General features: G+C 58.1%; 3 protein-coding genes across 12 annotated transcripts; 2 read left to right on the top strand and 1 right to left on the bottom strand.

The window, feature by feature from the left end:
- Window positions 1–889: 889 nt before the first annotated feature.
- OPRL1 (opioid related nociceptin receptor 1) lies at window positions 890–19,450 on the bottom strand. Of its 5 annotated transcripts, XM_086333025.1 has the most exons (8): window positions 19,332–19,450; window positions 17,421–17,532; window positions 12,362–12,511; window positions 11,995–12,090; window positions 11,346–11,669; window positions 8,941–9,196; window positions 2,961–3,316; window positions 890–2,862 (listed from the first exon to the last, which is right to left on the bottom strand). In XM_086333025.1, the coding sequence occupies exons 6-8, from the start codon at window positions 9,171–9,173 to the stop codon at window positions 2,339–2,341; spliced, it is 1,113 nt and encodes a 370-aa protein (XP_086189151.1). In that variant the 5' UTR covers window positions 9,174–9,196; window positions 11,346–11,669; window positions 11,995–12,090; window positions 12,362–12,511; window positions 17,421–17,532; window positions 19,332–19,450; the 3' UTR covers window positions 890–2,338. The 5 variants fall into 5 exon arrangements, with proteins under 5 accessions (XP_086189151.1, XP_086189152.1, XP_086189154.1 ...); XM_086333026.1 differs by lacking the exons at window positions 11,995–12,090; window positions 17,421–17,532; window positions 19,332–19,450; XM_086333028.1 differs by lacking the exons at window positions 11,995–12,090; window positions 12,362–12,511; window positions 17,421–17,532; window positions 19,332–19,450 and having other exon boundaries at window positions 8,331–9,196.
- Window positions 14,291–16,083, top strand: LKAAEAR1 (LKAAEAR motif containing 1). The gene is made up of 2 exons (XM_086333046.1): window positions 14,291–15,874; window positions 15,962–16,083. Exons 1-2 carry the CDS (start codon window positions 15,239–15,241, stop codon window positions 16,019–16,021), a joined length of 696 nt encoding a protein of 231 aa, XP_086189172.1. The 5' UTR covers window positions 14,291–15,238; the 3' UTR covers window positions 16,022–16,083.
- Window positions 19,401–25,712, top strand: RGS19 (regulator of G protein signaling 19). Of its 6 annotated transcripts, XM_086333030.1 has the most exons (8): window positions 19,610–19,656; window positions 20,098–20,234; window positions 21,866–22,293; window positions 22,761–22,867; window positions 23,076–23,197; window positions 24,441–24,515; window positions 24,594–24,846; window positions 24,918–25,712. In XM_086333030.1, exons 3-8 carry the CDS (start codon window positions 21,936–21,938, stop codon window positions 25,107–25,109), a joined length of 1,107 nt encoding a protein of 368 aa, XP_086189156.1. In that variant the 5' UTR covers window positions 19,610–19,656; window positions 20,098–20,234; window positions 21,866–21,935; the 3' UTR covers window positions 25,110–25,712. The 6 variants fall into 6 exon arrangements, with proteins under 6 accessions (XP_086189158.1, XP_086189160.1, XP_086189159.1 ...); XM_086333034.1 differs by lacking the exon at window positions 21,866–22,293 and having other exon boundaries at window positions 19,514–19,656; XM_086333032.1 differs by lacking the exons at window positions 21,866–22,293; window positions 22,761–22,867 and having other exon boundaries at window positions 19,401–19,656.
- The last annotated feature ends 785 nt before the right edge of the window (window positions 25,713–26,497 follow it).

The raw sequence follows: 26,497 nt of genomic DNA, 5'->3' as shown, positions 1-26,497 counted from the left end.
GGATGGGGCTGGAGGAAGGTGGGGGAACCGAGGTGAGGTCGGGGTGCAGGTGGGGAGAGCGAGCGAGCCAGGGCCCCCCCTCCCCTTCCGAGGCCCCTCGGGCTCCTGGCCGACCCCTCAGCGCCCCCAGGACTGGATGAGCGCAGACGATCCGATCGCTGTGGCGTGGGCCTAGTAGGCAGGATCAGCGCAGCTTCCAGGGGCCTACCCGGAGCCGCCGCCTCCGCTGGGACCTGAGTGCCCCCTCGCTAACGCTCAATGAGTGGCTCCTCCCTCCTAAACTTTACTCTGTTGCTAAAATTTTGTGTTAACTGCTATTTGCTTGTCATTAAAACATATGTAAAACCAGACATTGGCCCCTCTGCCTGTGCCCAAGCACTGCCATCCAGCCCTGTCTCTGACAGGGCTCTCTGCCCCAGGTTCAGCCTGCGTGGTACTGGGCCATTGCAAGGACCAGGAGGATCTCTGAATCTCAGGGCCACCAAAGGAGCAGTGCTGTCTGTCTGTCATCAAACTACCTTGGAGCCACCTGAGGAAAGAGGAAGGGGCGAGAGTGAGGTGGGGGTCTGCTAAGACTAAATGCAGGTGAAGAGAACCCGGCCCCCTGTGGGGAACCGCCCACCAACTTGATCCACAGGAACCACTGGCTGCAGCGGCACAGAGTCAGTGCTTGTTTGGGGAGCAACTCTGTGCTGAAGCAAAGGAGACAGGTCCCAGCACATCATGAACTATTCGACCCCTTCCCAGACTGGAGGCCTCCCAGGAAGACCGTCGTCACACACAGAGCCTGGGCAGGTGAGGAGCAGGTTGGCATCCCATGCCCTAACCCCAGAAAAGCTACTCCCAAACCCCGCCGCAGGGTCAGAAACACCTTGTGGGCAGAGCGCTCTGACCAGCATGCAGGGGTTTATTCTGACCCTCTGTCATGACCCTGGAGACAGTTCAGGGCAGTTTACATGCAGGGGAAATCAAACTCTCGGCATGCACAGATACACGGAGACATGTTACACAGGAACAGGCTGACACATCTTTCAGCATTGGTGAGAAAACGCCACAGTTGTAGTGGCTCTGGTCCTCCCAGCCTCTCGCTGCTGGCGGCACAGAGAGCCCCACCCTCCCCAGGAACAACCCCACAGGGCCCAGAACCCCAAAGCACGAGAGGCCAGTCCAGAGTCAGCATTGCCCCCTCTCTGCCTCAGGTCACCTGGCCAGGTCTGCAGCTCACCTGGCAGCTATTTCAGCAGCCAGTCTGCATGGAGAGCCTTTGCCGAGTCACTGACCTATAGGCTTCATCTACAGACCAGGAGGGTGCTTCTCTAGGTGGCCATGGTGGGCAGGGTCCCCACGGCCCAGAGAGTCCTTGCAGCCTTGCCCCAGCTCTCCTACCAGCTCTGCATACGAAGCTGTCCTCTAACTGGCACTGCTTAAGACAAGTTGTAACAGTAGGAAGGTCCCCCACAGACACCTGGAGGCCTGAAAATGAAGTAGTGATCAGTCACTGGGGATGCAGAGCAGAACCTGGCCCACTACCATCCTTCCAAGGCCACCAGAACAGACAGGGCAGAGGGTTCTGCTGGCTGCACAGCCGCTGACCTCGGATGGAGTCTGAAACGAGGGATCTGAGGGGGAGGCTGAGGGGGGCTGAGGGAGGCCCGGGCACACCAGAAAGATCACCACAGAGCCCTCCCCACTCCCTGCAGCTGAGACCAGGCACAAGGGCTGCTCCACAAATGACAAAGGCCTGCAGTGGTCCTCCTGGGCACCTCGCACACCTGAACAGCCATGTCTGCGGTGCAATGGTTCATGTGTTCTGGAGGAAACAGGCTTGCCAAGAAACCTCCAAAGGAAGTTCCACTCTCAGAACAAGTCCCACTGCCCAGGGATGCCCGCTGGACTCTCCAGGCAGCCCCATGCCTGTCCAGCTGCCCAGAGGAGACACTGCAAGGCTCCCAGCAGACAGCACACAGCGTGAGGGCACATGGGTCTGTACAGCTGCAGTTACACCTCCGGGTGTGTGTCCATCCACAGCAAGATGTTGAGGGAGAGACCAGAAGGGTCCATGAGGCTTGACAATGCCAGCGCACCTCTGGCAGGCAGCTGAGTCCATGCATCTGCCCCCTGCCCTGCACTAGTAGGACCAGGGCCTTGAGGGCGGCCGTCCTGCTCTGACCTGTCCCATGATGGCAGCAGACCCTCCGAGGCCACAGGGCAAGCCATGGAGGCTGGTAGTGCACAGTGACAGTGGGTCAGCCTAGAGAGCGGTGACCTGTGTGAGCTCTGTGTTGGGTGTGGATGGGCTCTGCGGGCTGACAGGCACCATGGGCAGGTCCACGCCTAGTCATGCTGGCCGCGGCACTGTCTCAGCGGTCTTGTGGGCGAGAGCCACGTCCTTGGCAATGCTGCGCACGCGGTCGGACACCTGCATCTCCCGTCGCAGGGTTGATGCACAGCAGAACTTCCGGAAGCAGGCTTTGAAGTTCTCATCCAGGAAAGCATAAAGGATGGGGTTGAGGCCACTGTTGACATAGCCAAGAGCTGTGCAGAAACGCAGGATGGCCACTGTGGTCTCACTGCCCGGCTGGACACCCAGCCCTTGGACCAGCACAAAGACCTGGACAGGCGTCCAGCAGCCCACGAACACTGCCACCACCACCAGCACCAGTCGTGTGATGCGCCGCAGGTTCCGGTCCTTCTCCCGGGAGCCTGAGAGCAGGCGGACGCCACGCAGCCGCCGGATCATCAGGCTGTAGCAGATGGAGATGATGAGCACGGGGATGATGAAGGAGAAGAGGAAGATGCAGACGGCAAACACAGGGCCCCAGTAATCCTGTGGGGTGGGAATCTCCACCAGACACTCGATCTCTGCAAGAAGAAGAGCGGAGTCAGGGCAGGTGGGCAGGGAGGGAGCCACCCAGAGCCAGGGCAGCAGGGAGCTGGGGAGGAAAGGCCACTGCACTGACCTTCATCCTCAACCTGTGCCGAGCCCATGATGGCAACAGGAACACCGACAACGGAGGCCAGGGCCCAGATGGCCACGTTGACGGCCTGGGCCTTGCTGGATGTCCGGACGTCGAGGGCGCGGATGGGGTGGCAGATGGCCACATAGCGGTCCACACTCATGGCAGTCAGCGTGAAGGTGCTGGTGAACATGTTGTAATAGTCGATGGCAATGACTGTCTTGCACAAGGCATTCCCAAACGGCCAGAAGCCCAGGAGGACATCTGTGCCCTGGAAGGGCAGTGTCAGCAGCACCAAAGTGTCTGCCAGGGCCAGATTAAAGATGTAAATGTTGGTAGCGGTCTTCATCTTGGTGTGTCTGCAGAGAGGAAAGAAGGCTTCACTTGGCCTGTGAGACCTGGCAGCAAAGGGCAAGGGGCCCTTCTTCTTGGCCATCACAGGGGGCAACCACTCTGACCCCTGTCAAAATGTAGGCTCCTGGGCCCAGCCCAGTGATATGGAGCCTGGAGGCAAATATTTTAACAAATTTTTCAAGTACTTACAGTATACAAAACAGTTCATAAACTAAAGACTGGTCTGCTTTGGAAAAGATGAGTGTGTGGGCAGACCAGTATAAGCCTGACCCTGCATGAGAGCAGAGGAAGAACTCATAAAACAAAGAACCTGTCCTCCTCCCTTTTAAGGCTACCCTAAGACCCTTCTTGGACCAAAATGCTGGCCTTCCACCATCAAAGGTTTCCAGGGACTCCAGAATCTGTAAGAGCACACTAAACCAGGCCTCACTGTTGCTTAGCAACTGAGACAGAAAATGGTGACAGGAAGGGGATGGATGCTAATGGGGTCTGATTGTATCCAAGAACTTGGCACAGGGCTGGGGAAATTGTGGGTGCTTAATATCTGCTGAATGAATTAACAGTTCTGAGAGTAGTGATGGTAGTAGTGTTGATGATGGTGGTAATTATGGTGGTAGAGATGGTAGTGATGATGGTGATGATGCTGATGGTGGTGGTGGTGATGGTGGCAGTGGTGGTGATAGTGCTGCTGTTGCTGCTACTCTTACTGGTGGCAGTAATGGTGGTGATGATGGTGATCATGGTGGTGGTGATGGTTGTGGTGGTGATGGTGGTTGTAGTGGTGATGGTGGTGGTAGTGGTAGTGATGGCAGTGGTGCTGCTGCTACTCTTACTGGTGGCAGTGATGGTGGGGGCAATGGTGGTGATGGCGGTGGTGGTAACTGAGGTGGCAGTGATGGTGGTGGTGGCAGTGATGGTGGTGATGGTGGTGGTGATGGCGGTGGTGGTGATGATGGTGGTTGTGGTGGTGATGATGGTGGTAGCAGTGATGGTGGTGGTGGTGGTGATGGTAGGTGATGGTGGTTGTAGTGGTGATGGTGGTGGTAGTGGTAGTGATGGCAGTGGTGCTGCTGCTGCTACTCTTACTGGTGGCAGTGATGGTAGGGCGATGGTGAAGATGGTGGTGATGATGGTGATGATGCTGATGGTGGTGGTGGTGGTGGCAGTGGTGGTGATAGTGCTGCTGTTGCTGCTACTCTTACTGGTGGCAGTGATGGTGGTGATAATGGTGATGGAGGTGGTGGTGGTGATGGTGGTTGTAATGGTGATGGTAGTGGTGATGGTGGTGGTGATGGCGGCGGTGGTGGTGATGGTGGTTGTAATGGTGATGGTGGTGGTGGTGGTGATGGCGGTAGTGGTGGTGGTGATGGCAGTGGTGCTGCTACTGCTACTCTTACCGGTGGCAGTGATGGTGAGGGTGATGGTGGTGATGGTGGTGGTGGTAACTGAGGTGGCAGTGATGGTGGTGGTGGCAGTGATGGTGATGGTGGCAGTGATGGTGGTGGTGATGGCAGTAGTGGTGGTGATGGCGGTGGTGGTGGTTGTAGTGGTGATGGTGGTGGTAGTGGTAGTGATGGCAGTGGTGCTGCTGCTGCTCTTACTGGTGGCAGTGATGGTGGGGCAATGGTGGTGGTGGTAACTGAGGTGGCAGTGATGGTGGTGGTGGCAATGATGGTGGTGATGGTAGTGGTGGTGGTGATGGCGGTGGTGGTGATGATGATGGTTGTAGTGGTGGTGGTGGTAGCAGTGATGGTGGTGATGATGGTGATGGCGGTGGTGGTGGTGATGGTGGTTGTAGTGGTGATGGTGGCAGTGATGGTGGTGATGATGGTGATAGTGGCGGTGGTGGTGATGGCGGTGGTGGTGGTGATGGTGGTTGTAATGGTGATGGCGGTTGTGGTGGTGATGGCGGTGGTGGTGGTGGTGATGGCAGTGGTGCTGCTACTGCTACTCTTACTGGTGGCAGTGATGGTGAGGGTGATGGTGGTGATGGTGGTGGTGGTAACTGAGGTGGCAGTGATGTTGGTGGTGGCAGTGATGGTGGTGGTGGCAGTGATGGTGATGGTGGCAGTGATGGTGGTGGTGATGGCAGTAGTGGTGGTGATGGCAGTGGTGGTGGTTGTAGTGGTGATGGTGGTGGTAGTGGTAGTGATGGCAGTGGTGCTGCTGCTGCTCTTACTGGTGGCAGTGATGGTGGGGCAATGGTGGTGGTGGTAACTGAGGTGGCAGTGATGGTGGTGGTGGCAATGATGGTGGTGATGGTAGTGGTGGTGGTGATGGCAGTGGTGGTGATGATGGTGGTTGTAGTGGTGGTGGTGGTAGCAGTGATGGTGGTGATGATGGTGATGGTGGTGGTGGTAGTGATGGCGGTGGTGGTGGTGATGGTGGTGGTGGTAACTGAGGTGGCAGTGATAGTGGTGATGATGGTGATGGTGGTGGTGGTGATGGTGGTGGTAGTGGTAGTGATGGCAGTGGTGCTGCTGCTGCTACTCTTACTGGTGGCAGTGATGATGGGGTGATGGTGGTGATGGTGGTGATGGTGGTAGCAGAGGCAACAAGGTTCCATGTCTATTAGGCTACCATGAAGGAATCTGGGGTTTAGTTCTGCATCTTAGAGAGGGATTAAGAATAATCCCAAAGAGGCCTTAATTATGACAGAATAACAATGATAATGATGATGGCACATGCCTGTGCCAAGTTCTTCATTTGAGTTTTATCTCATTTAAGATTTCAAAACTGCTAGTTTGATGCCCACTCTGTACATGAGGATATTCAGGCTCAGAGGATCTAAATGGCCTTCTCAATGCCATAGAGCTGATAAAGGGAAAAGTGAGTCAGAAGAATTAGGAGAGAAGCCACAGACAGGAGAAAAGATTTGCCAAAAACACATCTGATACAGGACTGCTAATACTCAACAATAAGAGGCAACCTGGTTAAAAAATGGGCCAAAGACCTTAACAGAACCTCACCAAAGAATATATACAGACAGCAAATAAGCACATGAAAAAATGCTCCACCTCATATGTCATCAGAGAAATAGGAATTAAAACAACAACGAGATACCACCACATACCTATTAGAATGACCAGCATTTGGAGCTCTGACCCACTAAATGCTGGTGAGGACATGAAACAGTACAGCCACTTTGAAAGACAATTGATAGTTTCTTACAAAGCAGACTCTTTCCATAAGATGCAGCATCACCTACCCTTTGATATTTCCACAAATGAGTTGAAAACACACCCAAATAAAAACCTACATATGGATGTTCACAGCAGCATGATTCCTAGTTGCCAAAACTTGGAAGCAACCAAGATGTCCTCCAGTAGGTGGATGGATAAATAAACTGTGGCTTATCCAGAAAATGGAATATTATTCAGCAATAAAATGAAATGAGCTATCAAGCCATGAAAAGACATGGAAGAAACTTACATGCATATTGCTAAATGAAAAAAAAGCCAATCTTAAGAGGCTACAGACTGCATGATGCCAACATTCTGGAAAAGGCAAAACTATGGAGAGAGTAAAAAGATCAGTGTTTGCCAGGGGTTGGGAGGTAGCAAGGCTGAGGAGGATTTTTAGGGCAATGAAACTATAGATTGGCATGATACTATAACTGTAGATGAGTGTGCAAGCTCAGTCGTGTCCAACTCTTTGTGACCCTGTGGACTGTAGCCCACCAAGCTCCTCTGTTTGTAGGGTTTTCCAGGCAAGAATACTGGAGTGGGTTGCCATTTCCTTCTCCAGGGGATCTTCCCAGCCCAGGGATCAAACCCACACCTCCTACGTCGCCTACATTGGCAGGCAGGTTCTTTTACCACTAAGTCACCTGAGAAGCCCCATAATTGTAGATACATATCATTATGTATTTGTCCAAAGCCACAGAAAGTATAACACCAAGAGGGAAACCTAACACACACTATGAATTTGGGGGGATTATGATGTGTTGATGTAGGTTCATCAGTCGTGAAAACGTCCTGTTCTGGGAGGGATGTTGATAATGGGGGAGATTAGGCCTGGGGACCGGAGGGCAGGGACTATATGGGAAACCTCTGTACTTTCTGCTCAATTTTGCTGTGAACCTAAACTATTCTAAAAAATTGCCTTTAAAAAGAGCAGGGCCAGGCTTCCCTGGTGGCTCAGTGGTAAAGAATCCACCTGCCAATACAGGAGACACGGGTTCAATCTCTGATCAGGGAAGATTCCACATGCCACAGAGCAACTAACCCTTGCACCACAACTACGGAGCCTGTGCTCTAGAGCTCAGGAGTTGCAGCTACTGAGCTGTGCACTGCAACTGCTGAAGCCCGCGCGCCCTGGAGCTCATACTCCTCAACAAGAGAAGCCTCTGCAATGGGAAGCTCATGCTCCGCAGCTAGAGAGTAGCCCCCACTTGCTGCAACTAGAGGAAAAAGTGCGTGCAGCAACGAAAACCCAGTACAGCTAAATAAATACAATTAAAAAAAGAAGGGACAAACCCACCCCCAGGTGCCACATTCACCCACAGCAAACCCTCCAGCCACAAGAGGCATGTGAGTCTGGTACCATGGTCTCAGCAATGAGGGAGGGGCGCTGCTCCTCGCAGGTCTGTGTCTGAGTGCACAAGTGAGACACACCAGCACATACAAACATACAAGGGCATGCTCAAACACATGCACACATATGGACACAGATACAGACACAAGGTCATGTGTACTTGCACTGTGCGGCACACTCACCTGTGCACACATGCATGTGTTCAAGCTCATTCATGTCCATGCTCACACATACAAACGTGTGTGCTCACATGTATTGTAGCCATGCATACAGATGCATGTACAAGGTGCAGTACACACTGAGTATGCACACACCCAGATGTGCACACACTCTCATGCATGTACTCGTGAACAGTCAGTCACATGCTCACATGTGCATGTACATATATGCACATACACACACATGTGTGACTCCATGCAGTCCCAATGCCATCCCCACACATTGTTCCCACCCTGTCCCCACACTCTTCCCCCATGCCCTTACCACTCCGGTTCCCCATGCTGTGCTCTCACGCTGTCTCAGCCATCCTTCCACGCTGCCCCCACACTGCCACCTATGATGTCCTCTAGCAGCTTGGCTGTCACTCTTGACCCCATGAGTATTCCCACTCTGAGCACCAGCAAATGCTGGAACCAGCCCAGACACCAGCAGTAAACTCAGCCCTGGAGCTGGAGGAAGGGTCTTCGTGCACCTCCCTGGCATGGGCCCTGGATCACCCTGACAAGAGGTGCCTCCTGGGATCACTGGGGGGCCCATGAGATACTCGCTCAGCAGCTTGGCCAGGAGCCTGGCCCATGGCTGAGACCTGGAAGTCATCTCTCAGAAGTCAGGGTGACACACCATCTGGGGCAGAGTGGCACCTCCTCCCTCACCCAGACTACCCCCTCCCCGAGTCAGGCGCCTCCACCCCAAGGAACTGAGCACCCAGGGCCTAAGGACTGACCCTGCCCAGTGACAGGGTGACCAGGAACTGAAGGGGGAGGGGCAGAGCCCCCCTGCCAGACCCACCCAGAGCAGGCCCTTTTTATGCCCCTTGGAGCTGCCCAGGACTCACCTGCAGTTAACTTGGGGGAGGGGGGGACACCCAGCTTACCTGAGGATGACGTACATGACGAGACAGTTTCCCAACAGCCCCCCGATGCACACAGCCAGGTAGAGCCCCAAAATGGTGACCTTGAGCCCAAGGGGCAAGAAGGCGCCGTGGCTGGCGTTGAGCAGCAGGTGAGGGGGCAGCAGACTGTGGTTGGCGCTCAGGAGGGACAGGTTGCCCTGCAGGTGCTCTTGGTAGAGGACCTCCCAGAACGGGGCAGGGAAGAGGGACTCCATGCCAACACCCCGCACAAAAAGCCCTGGGAAAGCACAGGGACACGTGAGCACAGCACCCCACACCTACCCAGCCCCAGGCCACAGACGTGGAGATACACGTATGTGCGCGCGCACACACACACACACACACACACACACACACACAGTAGCAGCTGGAGACATGCAAACGTGTATGCCCAGACAGGGACACGCAAACACAGGCGACATGTGCACACTCAGGGACACAGTCTCAGCTGGCCTGCGGTTCTCTCACGGTGTGCGTGGAGGTGGTTACACCAGGGACAAATGTCCAGCCACAGGGGCTCACGGATACATAGTGCGCACACACACACAAACCCACCCTCATGCACATGCAGGCACAAAAGCAACGAAGACACACCCAGAAACACCTGGAACACAGGACACAGGGCAACTAGCGCAGGGCCTCCACCCGTCCCTCCCCAGCCCTGCCTGAGAGCCGCAGCCACCTTGGGTCCCCTCCACACCAGCCCTCAGCGGCTCAGTCTTACCTCGGTAACCTCCGTGGAAGCTGGGACCCCAGAGACCCTGACTCCCTTGGCCAACAGCAGAGCAGGGCTCGGAGCGCCTGCCTGACTCAGCCCTGGGTCCGGATGGGGCTGTGGCTGCCGCACAGTGGCAGCTGCTCCTGCTCCTTCTCAGACGCCAGACCAGACGCAGCAGCCTGGTGCGGAGCTGGGGGAGGGGAGGAGGCTGCAGCTCCACAGCGGGAGGGGCCGTGCAGGCTGGAGGAGGGGGCCCCAGGCTGGCGGAGGACAGATGCGAGGACCAGGGTACACCCTCAGAGATGAACAGAGCCAGGCTTGGACACACGGACACAAGAATACAGCTGCACACAGGAACACAGACACATGGCCACGCGCACACACACACACACAAAGACACACAGGGACTTGGGGACAGACACACAAGGACACACAGAAACACAAAAACATGGAACAGAGACTCAGGGGGACGGACACAGACAGACAGACATGGAGTCTCGTCTCACACAGACACAGGGACTTGCATGGACTTGGACCTGCCCTGGCTGGAGTTCAGTGCCCAGAACACTGCCCCTCAGCTAGGCTCCCAGGGCTGGTGAGCCAGAGTGGGCTGGCAGGTGGGTGAATACATGGCAGGGCCCCTGCCCAGCCAGCCCCTAGCAGATCAGAACCTCATAAACAAGCAGGATGTCTGACTGTCCAGTGTGCCCCTGGGCCTCCTGTGTGCCAAGCCCATCATGAGCACAAGCTGGTCCATCCCCACTACCCCTGACCATTGCTCTCAGCATCCCTGTGTGCCCACAAGAGAAGTAAGCCTCAGCTTCTCAGCAGTATGAAGCCACCTGTCGAAGTGGCAGAGAGAGGGTTCAAACCCAGGTCTGTCTGCCACTTAGAGACCCACCAAGGGCAACTCTGCCACAGCTGAGTTCCAGAGAAACATTTGGGCGTCATTCCCTCACAGCCTGGCCCCCAGCACCCACACCACTGAACATGCCTCCTTCCCAGCACTGGGGTCACATGTCATACGGGTGACCCCTGAGCAGAACTGCCAGCTCTACCCAATCATGGGGTCGTTCTTCCTACCCAGGCTCTGCCCACACAGCCTGGACCCTGCTTGGAGCATGTGGTTGCTAGGCAACTGGCAGCAACGTTGCTAGGATACCTGGCAAATCAGGAGAGGACACAGCAGATACCCTAGGACTCAGCATCCCAAGCTGTCCCAGGATTTCTCTCTAGATCTTCACTGCAGTCAACTCAGGGACACGTGTGGAGACACAGGGCACAACCACAAAGGCAATCAGGACACAAAGACTCACAAACACACACAAAGATGCCCATACAGGCACCCAGGGAAATGCACAGACACAGCTAAGTGCTCAGAGATGCACAGACATCTTTGACCCACAAACACATGGGCCACAGCCACGCAAACCCATACCAGGGTGCATGTGAAGCACATGGTAGACACGGGAGAAGAAACAGATCAAGGCCTCAGACGCCCCCGGGACACGTACATGCATCACATTCTCCAGGCGAAGCTTGAAGCCCGTGGGAGCCCGGCAGGGCAGGAAGCCAGGGGGGCTCAGCCTCCTGCAGCCTCCCCAACTGAACTGGACTCCCCAAGGTCTGAGTAGCCAATCCCCTTCCACCCCCCACTGTCTGGGCCCACCTGGCCGCCAGCTTCTGGAGATGCATTTCCTAATGGCCTTCAGCGTGAGGTAGGGGTTGAGTAGAAGGCTGCTGTGAGGCTGAATGTGAGTTCCGGTCTGGACAGACCTCCCAGGAAGGCGAATCAGATGGAGAAAGCACAGAGGGTGGTTGCAGGCTGACACCCGGCCCCTCACAGGGCAGTCTCAGTCCAAGGACAGGGTGGCGGGTGGCCAGGCTGGGGTGCTGATGACATCCCCTGGAGATGGCAGCCCCCCAGCGCTGGACTCTGGAGTGTTCTCACAAAGGGGGCTGGCCCAGGAAATGGCCTTGTCTTTCTGGACCCCTGCATAGCCAGGATGAGACACAAAATGTATGTGTCATAGGTGGGGCAGCAGGGAACACGTGAGCATTTGCCTCAAAGCAAGACAACCCCAAACACACAGGCAAAACAGAACACACAGGGGCACCAGGGATAGCCCAAGACACACGACGTCCACAAGTGACAGCCTGACCAGGGATGCACGTGGAGGTCACAGGCATTTGGGGCAGGACACAGGTCCCAAAGTGCCACTGATACCCACAAACACCTCACTCTTGCGCCAGGGCCCCAGGCCCATCAACACCAGATGGCACACTGGCTGCTGCCCCTTGGTCCCCACATGTCTCACCACCCCTGAGCAGGGCACAGGAATCGAAGCACAGTTGCTGGTAGCCTCCAGGGAATTCAGCCATCCCCAGGGAATTCAGTCACCAGACTAATTGTGCTGTTAAAAGGTAAAAGGATTTTCATAATTCTGGGCTTCTTCATAAAATATTACTTTTCCCTTGTGATCTTAACTTCTTAATATTTACATACAGTGACAGAGAATTGTAGGTTTGCAATATCATGTTAAATTTTGCAGCCATTTAATAATACTTATTAATATTATTTCCAAGTTTTATTTTCAGGCCTTAGACCTCAGCAGTTCCATCTGCCCTTGACAAACACAAGACCTAGACACAGAAACAAGCAGGAGATGTGGCAAGGTATCTCACAGTGGCTGGCCCAGACAGCGAGAGCACCTCCCATCCCAGGAGAGTGGGGAAGATGGTGGAGAAGCAGGAAGAAGCTCCACTCAGGAATGTGAGCTCTGCCAGCATCGGGCCCCCTCGGGAATCAGGAGAGAGTGTCCAAGGTTCTCAGTCCTACAAAAACAGAGGGAATCCCTTCTTGCAGGAGATTGTGCCCATTCTCCACACCCTACATCCACACCATAACTCCCTGGCCTGGACCCAGGGAAGCTGAGAAGAGGGCCCAGACTTCTGGCTCAGAGAACTCCCTCCCGGGGGAGCACCAAGTAAGGGCTAGAGGTGGTCCCAGCCTGGGTTTCATATGTCCAGGAGGACTGCTTGAAGGAGGCAGCCTGCTAGGTCAGCCTGCCTAAGCCCTCACTGCTTCTTCTGGAGCCCAGAGACGTTTGTCTTCAAAATCCAGCAGGTGTAGAGTCACGGATGTAGAAAACAAACTTGTGGTTACCAGGGAATAAGGGGGGAAGAGGTGATAAATTGGGAGATTGGGACTGACACGTACACACCACTTTAGAAAAAAAAAGTGGATATATGTATACGTATAACTGATGGCTTTGCTGTACACCTGAGACTAACACAACACTAAATCAAGTACACCCTAACAAAATTCTTTTTTAAAAAAGCAGCAGCAGCAGCCCCCAGGTGAAGCTGAATCCCAAGGCCTAGTGTGTTTGTTAGTCGCTTAGTCCTGTCTGACTCTGTGACCCCACAGACTGTAGCCCACCAGGCTCCTCTGCCAATGGAATTCTCCAGGCAAGAATACTGGAGTGGGTTGCCATTTTCTTCTTCAGGGGATCTTCCCAACCCAGGGATCAAATCCAGGTTTCCTGCATTGCAAGCGGATTCTTTACCATCTGAGCTACCAGGGAAGCCCTATCCTAAAGGAACCAGCCCAGCAGCAGGAAGGGGAAAGTCCCAGGGACAGCTTCTCATAACTTGGGGGTGGGAAGGATGGACTGTTCCATGCAGCTTCAGGAAGGGGGTGGATGGCATGCCAGCTCTGGAGATACGGGGCTACCGAATCAGAGTTTACCCTCTCACCGGAAGCCAGAGCAAACTTTCAAAAAACAATGGGAATGGTCAACAGCCTCCTTCCAAAAGGCCAGAACCCCAGCTGAGACCCCCCCCCCAAAGCCAAGACAGTCCCTCCCCTCAGGGGCTCAGGTCATGAGCTCCCAAAAGGGCACCATCCACGGGCCCAAGTAGACAACCAGGAATAAAAGGGAGAGGCATGTCAGCACTGTGGGAACCACCTATACATGAACAAATTATGGATCTAATGCACTAATTCTGGCCTAAGGTAAACTGGAATGAGTCCATGGATTAATGAATCTGGAATAAATTGATGAGTACATGAACAAATTAAAGAATCAAATTAAGTGAATCAGTTATAAAATGTTATGAAACTCATAAATACATAGATAACAGGAATCTAGGAGCCAGGACCCAGAGATTCAGGGTTCATCAAAGCCTGAGTCTTAGTCTTAGACCTCTAGACCCCAAACTTGCCCAGGGAGAGGGGAGAACCCCGTGTTCTGCTGTGGGAGGCCTCTAGGGCCACGTAGAGGGGAAAGGGGCTCAACTTGGAAGGTCTCCTCAGAGCTGCGCCCCTTAACCCCAAAACTGGCCAGCAGACAGCTCTCCAGCCAGGAAGCTGAGCCCACAGCCCTGGGGCACTCTGGGGCTACTCGGAAAACACAGAGCCCGCACTCTGTCTGGAGAAGCTGTGGTCATCTCCCCCAGGGTCCTTACACCTGGGAAGTCCCTCAGCGCAGGTGTCCAGGGCATCTTCGCTCTTGGACCAATGCTGTAACTGCGCACCTTCCGAGGGGTCGCCCCGCCCCCGCTGGCATGGGGGAGGGGCGGGTCTCCTGGTTACCCAGCAACCGCGTCAACAAGTCCCTGAGAGTCCGGGCTGAGTTGGAGGTTCAGATCCGAGAAGGTGGAAAGTATGGGGTGTGGGGACGGGATGCAAGGGCTAGGGGCACTCCACTGCCCGCTGCTAAGGATGGGGTGAGAGAGGGAGCGGCCGTCAGCCTCTGTCCCAGTGTGGGCCGGGAGCTGGCCTGGGGTCTGTGGGATGGGCTGGGTGAGGAAAGGAGCCCTGAAGGGACTTTCTGGGTATTTCCCTTTCCCACCTCGTGGGCCCTCCCTCCCCACCCCCTATCTCCTCCCTGGGCTCCACTCTCCTTTACCCCATCTACACCCAGAGGGGACAGACTGGGAGGATGGCATCTCCCCCACAGCAAGCCAGCTGTCCACTGGACTCTGAGCCTCTACCGCACACAAGTGAGACCTCTTACAGACAAACTGACCCACATAAGAAAATCAAACACACACACACACACACACACACACCTCTCTCCCAGAAAAGCATGAGTCGTCTGTTCAGATACAAGGAAGACCCACAACCTGTATCTCCAGTCCCTAACACTAAAACAGATGGGCCTAAGGCCAACGCAGGTGGTGGGACTAAACACAAAGAGGGTCCCAGCATGGGGAGTGTCCACCAAGCCTCATCCAGAGCAGTCTCAAGCCGTCTCCACCCCTGGTCAGTGCTTGAGGTCAACTCAGGGGTCTCAGCTTTTTCTCACTGGACAGAGAGACAGTCCGAAGGGAGTGGATCAGAAAGTTCTAGCGGACTGCCTGAGTGAGTAGGAAGGCTGAGCTGACTGGGACGTGTGCGAGGTTGGGGTAAAGGTGCAGAGATCACAGGTCCAGGCCCTAAAGTGGGTTCCGCAGGGTCCAGAGGGGCCGGAGCTGGGCGCCCAAGGTGGGTCCAGGTCAGGCCAAAGAGGCAGGGGGCAAGGGCTGGATGTTGTCTTCCCTCCACAAGGCTCGAGGATGCAGCCGGAGCCAGCGAAGGAGACCAGGAGGAGGGGCCCGCGGGAGCGAGCGAACAAGGGCGCGCAGGGAGCAGGGGCCCGCGTGGGGCGCGCCCAGGCGGAGCCCCCCAAGCCGGGCTGGGCCCTCACGCTGGAGGGGCTGGCGGCCATGCGGCCCGCGCAGCGCCACAGCCACCTGCTCTTCGGCGACCTGCTGGAGGACGTGGGCGCGGCCACTTGCCTCTTCCCGTGCGAGTCAGCGGAGGTGGGGTACCGCATGCCGGACTCGCGTGCGTGGACGCTGCCGCTTGAGCCACCCGCGCAGCGCCAGGACCGGCTCCTCGGCGTCCTTAAGGCCGCCGAGGCCCGCGGCCGAGTCCGCGCGCTCCGGCTGCGCTACGCCCGCATGCGGGTGAGGCAGGGACGGGGCCTGGGCGGGGGGAACTGCCAGGACGGGAGCGCTACAGGCCAGGGGGGGCACCCGTCGTCGCTAAGGCTCCGCAACAGCCCGGCCCCGACCCCGATCCCGCAGGCGGAGGAGATCTCGCTCCTCATTCAGTGCCAGAGGTCCGCGCGCGCCGCCATCCGGCTGGAGCTGTTCCTGCCGCCGCAGCTGAAGCCCACGAGGATCCCAGACCCCCTGGACCGGCAAGAGGTGCCCGCGAGCCCGGGAAAGGGCGGGAGGGAAGGCCCGCCCGCCCGCCTCCCTACACACCGGTCCCAAGCCCCTCTTCCCCCGCAGAGGAGGCGCGTGGAGACCATCCTGGAGGAGAAAGTCCACGGCAGCATCTTCCCACGTTGACAGCGACCCCACAGCGCGAAACCGCGCCCCACCCTCCTACATAAAGTCTCATTTCCCAACCACCCCCTGGTCTCTACGCTTCCCCTCTCTAAGTCCCCCGGCGGTGGAGGGAAGGGGTTAGGATGGATGCTGGATCTCCCACACGGGACATCAGGGTACACAGGGTGCGGCTCCTTCAACAAAGTGGAAAGATGCAAATTGGCGGACATCAGATTAACAGCGGGCAGGGACATTCCTAACCCCCCAAATCCCATGCTGCCCCCAGCAGGCAACCTGGTGCCCTGTGAATTCGTGGGGGTCTCCAGTCTGGCTGTGCCAGGAAGAAGAGCCTGGCTGGGCAAGAGTTGCAACCCCAGAAGTGAGGGCAACCTCAGGGAGAAAGCAGGACCCCTAGACCACAGGCCATTCCATCAGAGGGTCAGAGAGGAAGCTGACGTTCTGGGCAGGAGAGTGACTGCAAGAGCCAACGCTGACCTTCAGACAAGAGCCAACGCTGGCCTTCGGACAGTCAGCTCTGTCTAGGAGGGTCTTCAGAAGACAGGGAGACTGGGGAAGGGGAGATCTCCTAAGGCAGACCTCTGGTTCTTGTTGTTGAGTCACTCAGTCATGTCAGACTCTGCAACCCTGTGGACTGCCGCACGCCAGGCTCCTCTGTCCTCCACCATCTCCATGAGTTTGCTCAAATTCATGTCCATTGAGTCACCCAGATAGAAAGTCACTCTTGGTTTTCCTTTCCATCCTGATAGTCCCTCTCTGCCCCTTTGATTCCCCCTTACTGGAACACACACACAGAGGACAGGAAGGACACCACCCCTGTCCCACTCTGACAAACCCACATCCTGCAAAACCTCTGGATTCCAAAGAACATCTGGATAAAGTTTCTGGACAGATTTCCCCTTCAAGAATTTACTTTTCTCCCCAACACAGACTCTTTGCAGAGCCTGGGATTTCTCTTAGCCGGCTGTCCTTTTTCCTCCCTCTCAGCAGTCCAATGGGTTATCACAGAGGTGGGGGCCTCACACAAGGCCATCCCCTGCCAGGAGACTCCAGCAGAGTCACCAACCTGCAGCAGAGAACTGGTCCTAGAGGGGTGTGTCCTCTACTAACAGAGGCCAGAGCTGGGGTCAGCAAGGAGTCCTGTTTGATGGCAGCCCCTGACCGGACTCAGGATGGGGACCAGAACCCTCTGTGTCCCCAGCAAGCCCTAACCCCAACCAGGACACTTGGCCAGTTCTGAGCTGTTGCACCCTTAGCCTTGATCCAAGCCAGAACTGTGTGGAACTGAAGTCTGGAAGCTCCAGGAGAGAGGAGGGAGCTCTCTACAGAAGGGTAGGCAGAGAGAATAAGGAACAAGGGAGAGAGGGTGACTTGGGCATGGGACAGAGCAACAACCACTTACCTGCTGACACGTGCAAGATGCCAACTAGCCCTGGCTCCCCTGGTTAAGCTCCCTGCGTCTGAACCCCAGCATTCCATCTCTGGGGAAGTGCCAAGCACTGGAATGATTTCATCTGTTTAGTAAAAGCACATTTTACTTCATCACTCCTCTGAGCCTCCATTTCTTTATCTTTAAAAAGGAAGCCTTAATGACCTCACATGGCATTATGGCCCCAGGTAAGTGCTCCATAAGAGAAGGGTCACTCTAAACAGGCAGGCACTGAAGGGCAGAGGACGAGAGAGGTGCACACAGCCCTGAGGAGCCATCCAGATGAAGGCTCCACCCTTCACCTGGAGCTCTGCACCAGGTGGGGGCTGGGACAGGGGGTAACTTTGATCATCCCACCAGGAAGGCGGCCTTGGTCTGAAGAGAATACCTGGGAAAGTGGTCGAGGACATTGCTGCAGGGCCTGGAGGAGGCTTCTGCTATGAGAAAGCAAAGACTGCAAGCCACAACCCAATGACTGGAGGCTATAAGGGATTTGGGTTGGGGGGGGGGTCCCCAGGGCTGGGAGTTCATGCTCTAGACAGAGGGTCCTGGGTTCAAATCGCACCCCCAGTGTTACCCCAGGAGAGAGGTACACCAACCCCCACCACATCCAGCTGCCCTACACGTCTCAGGATGCAGGTGGAGATGCCATGTCAAGCATCACAGCATGAGCATGGCTGTGTGGCCTGGACTAAGTGTTGGCCCATCTTTGAAGGCCTTACCTCCTGGGACTGTTATCTAGGTTATATAAGCAGCAGCCACCTCCCACCTGGGTAGGCTTCTGGCCTCTGCTCTGGCCCAGCCAGCCTGTCAACATGACAGCCAAGCCCTCTGAGGACACAGCATAAGAGGGCCCCCAGCCTGCGGGGCCTCTCCCTCCTCCCTGGCCTTGGCCTGCACTCTCCAGCTCAGCTCTGCCTAGCTGCCCTACTGGCTCCAGTTCTATCCTTTGCCAAGCAAGATGCAGGTCTGAAACACCCGCTCTCTGCTCTGTGGTTCTCCTTAGCCCTCCTCACCTCTCACCCAGTCTGCGAGTCTATTTCTTGTCTGCTCCGCGGCTGGTCTGTCCTGCCCACTGCCAGGTCCCAATGCTGACACGTAGAGAACACCCAGACATTCACAGGATGAAGACAGTTGTAAACTCCCCCCTTCCCTTTATATCCCCAAGAGCGCTGAAAAACGTGAGCATGTACAACTTTGTGCAACTGGAAGGCATTTTGTGAGCAGGCCCGGGGACCAAGGGACAGGAGCTGTACACGCTCTGAGGCTAGGGGACTCAGACACTCTGCAGACCACTTCCAGAGCAGGGTCAGGGCCGTCCAAACACGGGCCCAAAGCATGCTGGGATAAGGTATTTAACTCATCGAGTCATAAAATACGAGATTTGGCCAAAGAGAAGAGACAGGCATTCCTGGCAAAGGCGAGGGTGTGGCTTTAAACTTTAGAACATCTTGGGGCAACTGGAGGGGTTGAAAGGGACTCAGCTGGCCACATGGACAGGGACTTTGGATATAAGGACAGCCCGGATATAAGAACCATTGCCCCCCACCCCACCCCCAGTGGCGCTGCAGCCCAGGAACCGCCTTCCTTGGGAAGGCCCTACAGCACGGTGACTGACAGCACGCCCTTAACCGCGTTTCACAGCTAAGGATACTCAGTGTCAGAGAGCCTAGGGACGGCCCAGGAGTGACCACGGGGTCCAGTCCTTTCGAGCCGCCTCTCCCTTCCTTAAGAGGGGCAAGCAGCCTATGCAGTCGCCCCCTTCCACCCCCCCCACCCCCCCCCCCCCACACACACACCCCCACTCCCCCAGTAACTGCAACGCTGGACTGGCCCCGCCGAGAAGAGCTGGAGGCCCGGCCACACCCCCAGCTGCCGCAGTACCACTTCAGCCGCTCCGGGAGCCAGAGGCCCCAGCATCAGCACCTCATCTCCGCGGGCCACTCAGCGACAATGGGGACCCAGGCGCCGCGCAGAAGCGCGCGGAGCGGTGGGGAGGGGGCGGGTGGGGCGCGGAGCCGGCAGAGCTCGGGGCGGGGCGGGCCGGGCCGGGCACCTCCCCGCGCGAGGAAGTCCCGGCCCCGCGCTTTGGGGAAGTGCGGCCGAGGCGCCTGCGCACTGAAGCCTGCGCCCGCTCCCCGACGATCCGGCCGGACCTCGGAACGCGCGGGCCGGCGGCTGAGGCGCGAGCGGCTCGGGAGCGCGGCCGGTGAGTGCGCGCGCGGCGCCCAGGACGGCGGCCCTGCCCCTCCGGCCCGGGGCCCGTGGGCTGTGTGGGGCGGGAGCTTCGGAAACCAGCGCCCAGATCCGCGCCCCAAGGACTCCCGCCGCGGGGTCCACGTGGACCCTGGGCCGCGGCGGGACTGGATGCAGTCCCCGCGCGTGGGGGAGGGGGCGTTGCAAGCGGGTTCCCCTTTTTCTGCAGCTCAAAGCCTGGGGAAGTGATTGCTCAAAGTGGGGGGGGGGGGCCGGAAGAACCCAGGTTTCCGCGTCTCCCGTCCCCCCTTCAGCCTGGTGGGGAGGGGCCGAGGCGGGACACCCGTACTGCCCCCGCCCCCACCCCGCTGGATCTGGCAGCCAGTCATCCCCGCCAGTCGGAGGGGAGGCGCTGCGCCCCCGGCCCGAGCTGATCGGGGGCTCCTGGCGCCAGCCTCGCTCCAGAACGCGCAGGAGGACCTCCTGCCGTCTGACTTGAGTCCTGCTGCTGCAGTGCACGCCCCTTCGGAGCCAGGGTGGGGCCCAGAGCGACCTGGCCCCTCCCGCCCCCACCTCGCCTTTGGGTCGCTGGTGAGTGGGGCGCGTGGCGAGTTCCTTGAGGGTAGGGTGGGGGCGTCAGAGGCCGGAGAAAGGGGCAGACTTCTCCAGGCCAGACCCTATTAGCCGAGAGAGGGAGAGAGAGAGGTGGGTTGCCCCTGCCATCGCAGAGGTGGGCTGGGGCGAGGGTCACCAGGGCTAGGAAAACTGGTCTGCCTTGGAGCCGCTAGGCTGGGACTTCCCTACCAGCCCAGTGGTGGAGGGGCGGGGGCGAAGCAGACAGGAAAGGTGCTGAGGAGGATGAGAAGAGAATGGAGCCCCTCTGGCAACCCCCCTCACAAAGGTTATGGCATTTTTTCCTGGGATTGTCACATTTTCTTATTCTTTTTTTGGACTGGGCGGGCTCGGGGACGTTCTTTTTCCTTCTGTGGAGCAGAGCAGCAGTTGCTCCCGAGGGAACCTCTGTCCCCAGAGGCCAGACTTACTGCCCGTCCAGCTTCTCCCATCCTAGACTTAGGGGCCAAAGCCTGGATGGGGCTGGGGAAGGAGAAGGAGCCCCCTTGCACATGCCTGGATGAGGGGCAGGAGCACTGATACTGATCCTGTAACCCCACCAGGAGAGAGAGCAGGTGCCCCAGAGGCATAAGTGGTCCCAGCCAGCCTGGGGATGGTGCAGGGAGCCAGGTCCAGGGGTGGGCGACAACGTCCAGGGCCTACAACCAGGGCAGAGGGGCGGCCTCTCCCTCTCTCTGCCACAAACTCAGCCCCCAGCACCTGGGCGCTGCACTCTCAGGCAGGTCCCCTCCTCCAGTTCAGAGCTGATTTGGAGAAGGCAACCTAGGGAGTTTAATCTTCAGGGAGCTAGGGGGCGGTGGGGGGGAATTGGGGCCCTGCCCCCACTCACAGTGGGTGGAGATGCAGAGGAGGAAGAGCCGCTCTGCCTGGGGAAGTCACAGCCCGACTGGGGTACAGCTACCAGACCTCAGAGGTTGCCACACCCCTTCCTTTCCCTAGAAACTTGACCCCTGCGGGAAGGCAAGCTGTGGGGCTGCTGTTTCCCCATCTTGTCTGTTTGCTGGAAGCTTGAGGGTCCACCTTCCCATGATCCAGGGGAAGCCAGGCCAAGACCCCATGGGCCCCTACACCTGGCCCCCAGATCTGGGTCAGGGCAGGGGCCTCTGCATGCTTAGACTGAAGACAGGGGTGCCCTCAGCGTGCATATCTCGGGCTGTCACCTCTGGGCACCAGCACCTGGCCAGGAGACGGGACGCTGGGGTTGCCCAGCCAGTGACCGCCCTGGGGCCCATCCTGCAACATCGTTTTCCTCTCCTGCCATCGCAGACCCCAAGAGGCCAACTGAACCAAACAGGCACTGAAAGGCCAAAGCTGAGGAATGGAAGCGGGGTGGGGGGGGGGGGGGCGGGGTGCAGCAGAGAGAATGTTCATTTAATGAGAAAATAAAGTGAAACCAAGTCGTGAGCCTCTCGCGGCGGGGTTTCAGAAGGTCCGCGCCCCAGACACGCCAGGGGCCGCCCCTGGGCCGGGGAAGGGGGCGGATGCCTCACCTGGGCCGAGGTGGGGGTGGGGTGAGGGCAGGTGGGAAGGCGTTCAAAACTGCCTCCTGGAGCCTGATTGGCCGCCCTCGGTCCCCGCGTTCCCAACAGGGGCCGCTCATCCGGGTGGGACTGGGCACCCCCGGCACGCCCGCACTGCGGAAGGGGAAGGTTCGCCCCGATGCCGCTCCGAGCGGAAGGGACCCCGCGGCTCCTACCCGCCCGGGAGCAAGACGCGCCACCGCCCGCCTGCGGCAAGGCCTGGGGCCGCAGCGGTTTCCGCAGCCTGGGGGTGGGGAGGGGAAGGGAGGCTGGGAGACCCGGAGGTGCCAGTCGAAGGCTGGGTGCGGAGCGAAGGTTGGGTGCGGAGCCAGCGTCCGGGCTGAAAAGGCGGTGGTGCCTGGCGGCTCTCAGCCCTCTTCAGCCGTGCCTGCTGCACTGCCCGCACCTTCAGGACGTCCTGCCTCAGCCCCAAGTCCTACTCCCGTGCTCCGTGCCACAGGCCTGGTCTGCTCCCTCTGCGGAGTCCCTGGGAGCAGGTGGGAGTCCTCCAAGGCTCCGCAACCCTTCCCAACTCCTGGTGGGAAGCAGCCTCCCCACCTCTCACCACCCATCCCCTGGAAAACCTGGGATGGAGGGAGCTGGGATGGAGGTTCCAAATGTCTACCACCACCCCTGAGAGCCTCAGTCTCTGGGGGCCTGCAGCCCCCTGGGAGGGGCCAGGAGCCGGAAACCAAGAAAGAGGAACCCCTGCTTCCGGCTTTCAGGGAGTGAGCAGATGGGGGTGTCCCAGAACCTCCTGTGGAGATCTTGTCTGGGGTCTCCTCCTTCCTGATCCCCATCCCCTCACAACTGCTGTGTAGACTAGAGTGGGGGTGGGGCCTGGGCAGAGTAGTCTGAGGTGGGAGGCCGGGGAGGCAGGTAGGGAGAGATTCAGAATGCCTGGCAGGGTGCCAGCCAGGGCAGGTGTAAGGTTCTCAGTGAGAACCCCGGCCTCTCTTCTCAGACCCCCAGGCTGTGGTGACAGAAACAGGTGTCCTGGAACAGGCACCACGGAGCCCTGGCAACCTCCTCCACCCATCCATGCCCACCCCACCTGAGGCCGAGAAGCAGGTGGGCTGCCCCCACCCTGGCCTCCGCCCCTTGGGGGGTGGGGGGGCTAAGGGCATGACTAGGAGTTCAGAGACCCATGGACATCTGGGAGGTCACAAGGGTCATAGTCCTGGGAGGGAGCGTGGCGTCCAGTGGGCAGTTGGGGCTGGAAAGCGGGTGGTAACCATGGGCTCTGCCTGGAGGCTGAGGCAGCCCTGTCTTCCCCCAGCAAACAGGGCCAGAGGAGGCGGACCAGCCCCCCTCGATGTCCAGTCATGATGCGGCTCCCCCGGCTCCCCCCAGGCGAAACCCCTGCTGCTTGTGCTGGTGCTGCTGTTGCAGCTGCTCTTGGTACGTGGGCCTGGGGATGCTTGATAGGCCTGGTGGGGAGGGGGCGCTGAGCAGACCTAGGATCCAGGACCCTGCTCCTTAGTCCTTAGGAGGCTTTTGAGGCATCACCTCCAAGTAGGGTACCCCTGCCACCCACAGCACTTATCCAGGGGCTTGGTGACTAGTGGTCAGTGCAGGTGGTATCCACATGCAGGCACCTGGCGTGCATGCATGTGTGTGTATCTACTGTAAGCTAGCTGTGTGTGTGTGTCTACTGTAAGCTGGGTGTGTGTGTCTAACATGCAGGCATCTAGCGTGCATGTGCGTGTGTGTCTCTGCTGTAAGTTAGGGTGGTATGTGTGTCTGTCTTGTCTCTGTCTGTCTCTGTAAACTCATCCAGACTGGCCCTGGGGACTAAAACAAGACAAAAGCAGGTCCTACAGACAGCATCAGGTGGAGGGGCTTTGAGCAGAAACCTGGCCCTGGGACAGTCGGTGGGTGGGGGCAGGCACTGGGCCTCCAGGGGTGAACTAGTTTCTAAGCACATAGGGAACCTGTTGGGGGTTTTGTGGCTCAGAGGCATATGGCTCTTTACAGGTTTTCAGTCCTTGGCTGTTGAGTAGACAGTGCTGAGGGGACCCAAGTGGGGATCAGCCAACCAGTGAACAACTGAGACCTGAGCCCATGCCTGAAACAGAGAAACTGCCTGGGGTTAGGGATGGGAGGCCATGAACTGTTAGGACCCACTTAACCTTTGCCTGTAGGGACCAGGAGAGGAGTTTGGCATGGCATCTGAAAGGTGGGGTAAGGAGGGAACTGAGTTCTGTCCAAACCCTGAGTCTGAGATGTCCTTAGCCATATCACTGACCCTGGTGAGAGGTCTGGCTGGAGGTGTGGACTTGGAAGCCATCACCGATGCTGCGCCCGGAGCTAAGGAGGGAAGCAGATCGCCTGGGGAGAGTCAGGGGTCAGACACACGGGCTGGGCCTTCACCACATCAGTGGGGTCTGTAGGAAAAAGCAGCAAGGGTCTAGGTCAGGCCAGGGAGGGAGGGAGGCAGACACCTGGGGCCTGTGAAGCCCCGAAGGCAAGAAGACGTCCCAAGGCGGGACCAAAGGCTGGGAAAGAAGCACACCCACCTGCGACGGGTTCACCCGTGTGTTGAGAACCCGAGGCCTCCTGCCCGTTCTAACACCTGTGTGCGGAGTGTCCTGCATGCATACGTGTGCCTGGAGGGCAGTGCCACCTTCCCCTCTGCCCGCAGGAACGAAGAACGGAGGCGGGCCTGGCGAGCCTCCCGGGAGAGCAGGCTGCAGCCCCTCCCCAGTTGTGAAGTCTGGTGAGTCTGCCCCTGGGGCTCTGCGCGGGAGGGGGTGGAGCCTGACGAAGCCGGCTGATGCCCGGATGCCCCCCGCAGCGCCACGCCGACGCCGACGCCGACCCCGACCCCGGAAGAGGTGCGGAGCTGGGCCCAGTCCTTTGACAAGCTGATGCACAGCCCCGCGGGTCGCAGTGTATTCCGGGAGTTCCTGCGCACGGAGTACAGCGAGGAGAACATGCTCTTCTGGCTAGCCTGCGAGGAGCTCAAGGCTGAAGCCAACCAGCATGTGGTAGATGAGAAGGCCCGGCTCATCTACGAGGACTACGTGTCTATCCTGTCCCCCAAGGAGGTGCGCTGCGTCGGGCCCAGGGTGGGAGGGTGGGGGCGTCTCCGCCCCCTGACCGTGGCCCCGTCCCGCAGGTGAGCCTGGACTCCCGGGTGCGGGAGGGCATCAACAAGAAGATGCAGGAGCCGTCGGCGCACACGTTCGATGACGCACAGCTGCAGATTTACACGCTGATGCACCGAGACTCCTACCCCCGCTTCCTCAGCTCCCCCGCCTACCGCGCCCTGCTGCTCCAGGGGGCCTCCCAGTCCTCCAGCGAGGCCTAGGCTGCCCACGTGGCCGCCCAGATGTGGGACGCCTCCCGCGGCAGAGACTCCTTTCACGGGAGCGCTTCAGCAGGTGTCAGGAACACCCACCGGGCCCAGCACCCCGGGGTGGTCCCAGGCAAGAGTGGCAGGTGCAGCGCCAGAGGCCCCTTGCCCACCTGGGGGACGCAGTGTACCAGGGTCCTGCTGAGAGGCAGGCGTGAGTGCCTCTGGGCCCAGGCGACCTTTCTTGAATCAACCACCCCCTGCCTCTGGCCACGGAGTCCTCCTGCTGGGGTTCGCACGTGGGGAAAGGAGGTACCCTCCCTGGAAGCATCCTGGAGCCACAAACCTCACAGGGTCCCTGGGAAACCCTTTCGTGGACAGCAGGCCTTCTGTTTAGTTCTGTGATACAAGGAGACCTCTGCCTGGTGCCGTATGCACCCCGGGATTAGACTGAGGACCTCAGAACTAGGCTCAAGGCAGCAGGACCGGATTTCTCTTTTATATGGTCATTGAGTTTAAACCAGGAAATATGGCACTGTGTGTCTTATAAAAAAAAGAAAATGTTTTCGTATTTAACTCCGCTCCTCTTACTCCCAAAATAGAATATTATTGAAGATATTTTTAAAGCAAAAGTCTTTCCTCTCTGAGAGGATGAGTTGTCTGGGACCCCCAGCAGGGGAGCAGCCCTGCCCAGTGCAGGGACCAGGTGCTCAGCCCTCCCCATTTGAGGGCCTGTGATCAGGCAAGTGCAGCCCCCAAGGCACCTTGCCATCAAAGCTGGCAACACAAGAGGTACTGGCCAGGTCCTCAGCAGGCAAGGTCCCTGGCAGGTATCAAAGATTGTCTCCAGAGGCCGGGGCAGGACACTGACGAGGTGACGTCTCTGAGAACCTGGGTGCCAGGCAGTGGCACCTATACTGTGTCAGAGGCCCCACAAGGCACAGGCTTGCCCCTCTGATCCCTGAATTTCCAGTTGGTAAGCAATTCAGAGCTGCACCAGGGCCCAGGACCCTCATCAGGGGTCCACCCCCATCCACACTGCCTCCACAAGCAGTGGGGCAGGGGCATCCTGAAGGGTTGCAGGCAGGCACAGCTGTGGGCCCAGATTTCACCTCCCTGCATGATCCCTTGACCCTAAGCTGCAGTACCTGGAGAGATCCTGAGACCCTGGTCCTCTGTGCACCCAAGACCCCTCCCCCCATTCATGCTATGCATGCCCAGCCCTGCCCCGCCATGGGCACACACTGGCTCTTCCCTCCAGGGCTGTCCCACCAGGCCAAGCCTGTGTCACATGGCCCCAGATGGACTGTTCCTACAGCAGCGGGTGGTGGGGGTTACAGACCAGAAGTGAGGGGATGGGGACCCAGCTTGAAGCCCAAGTTTGTGCGTGGCCCACCAGGACC

Source organism: Bos grunniens, chromosome 13 (genome assembly GCF_055505025.1).
Source record: "Bos grunniens cultivar Pamir isolate PY7600 chromosome 13, Bosgru_T2T1.0, whole genome shotgun sequence".
Taxonomy (NCBI): Eukaryota; Metazoa; Chordata; class Mammalia; order Artiodactyla; family Bovidae; genus Bos; species Bos grunniens.
This window is presented reverse-complemented; position numbering and strand designations above follow the sequence as displayed.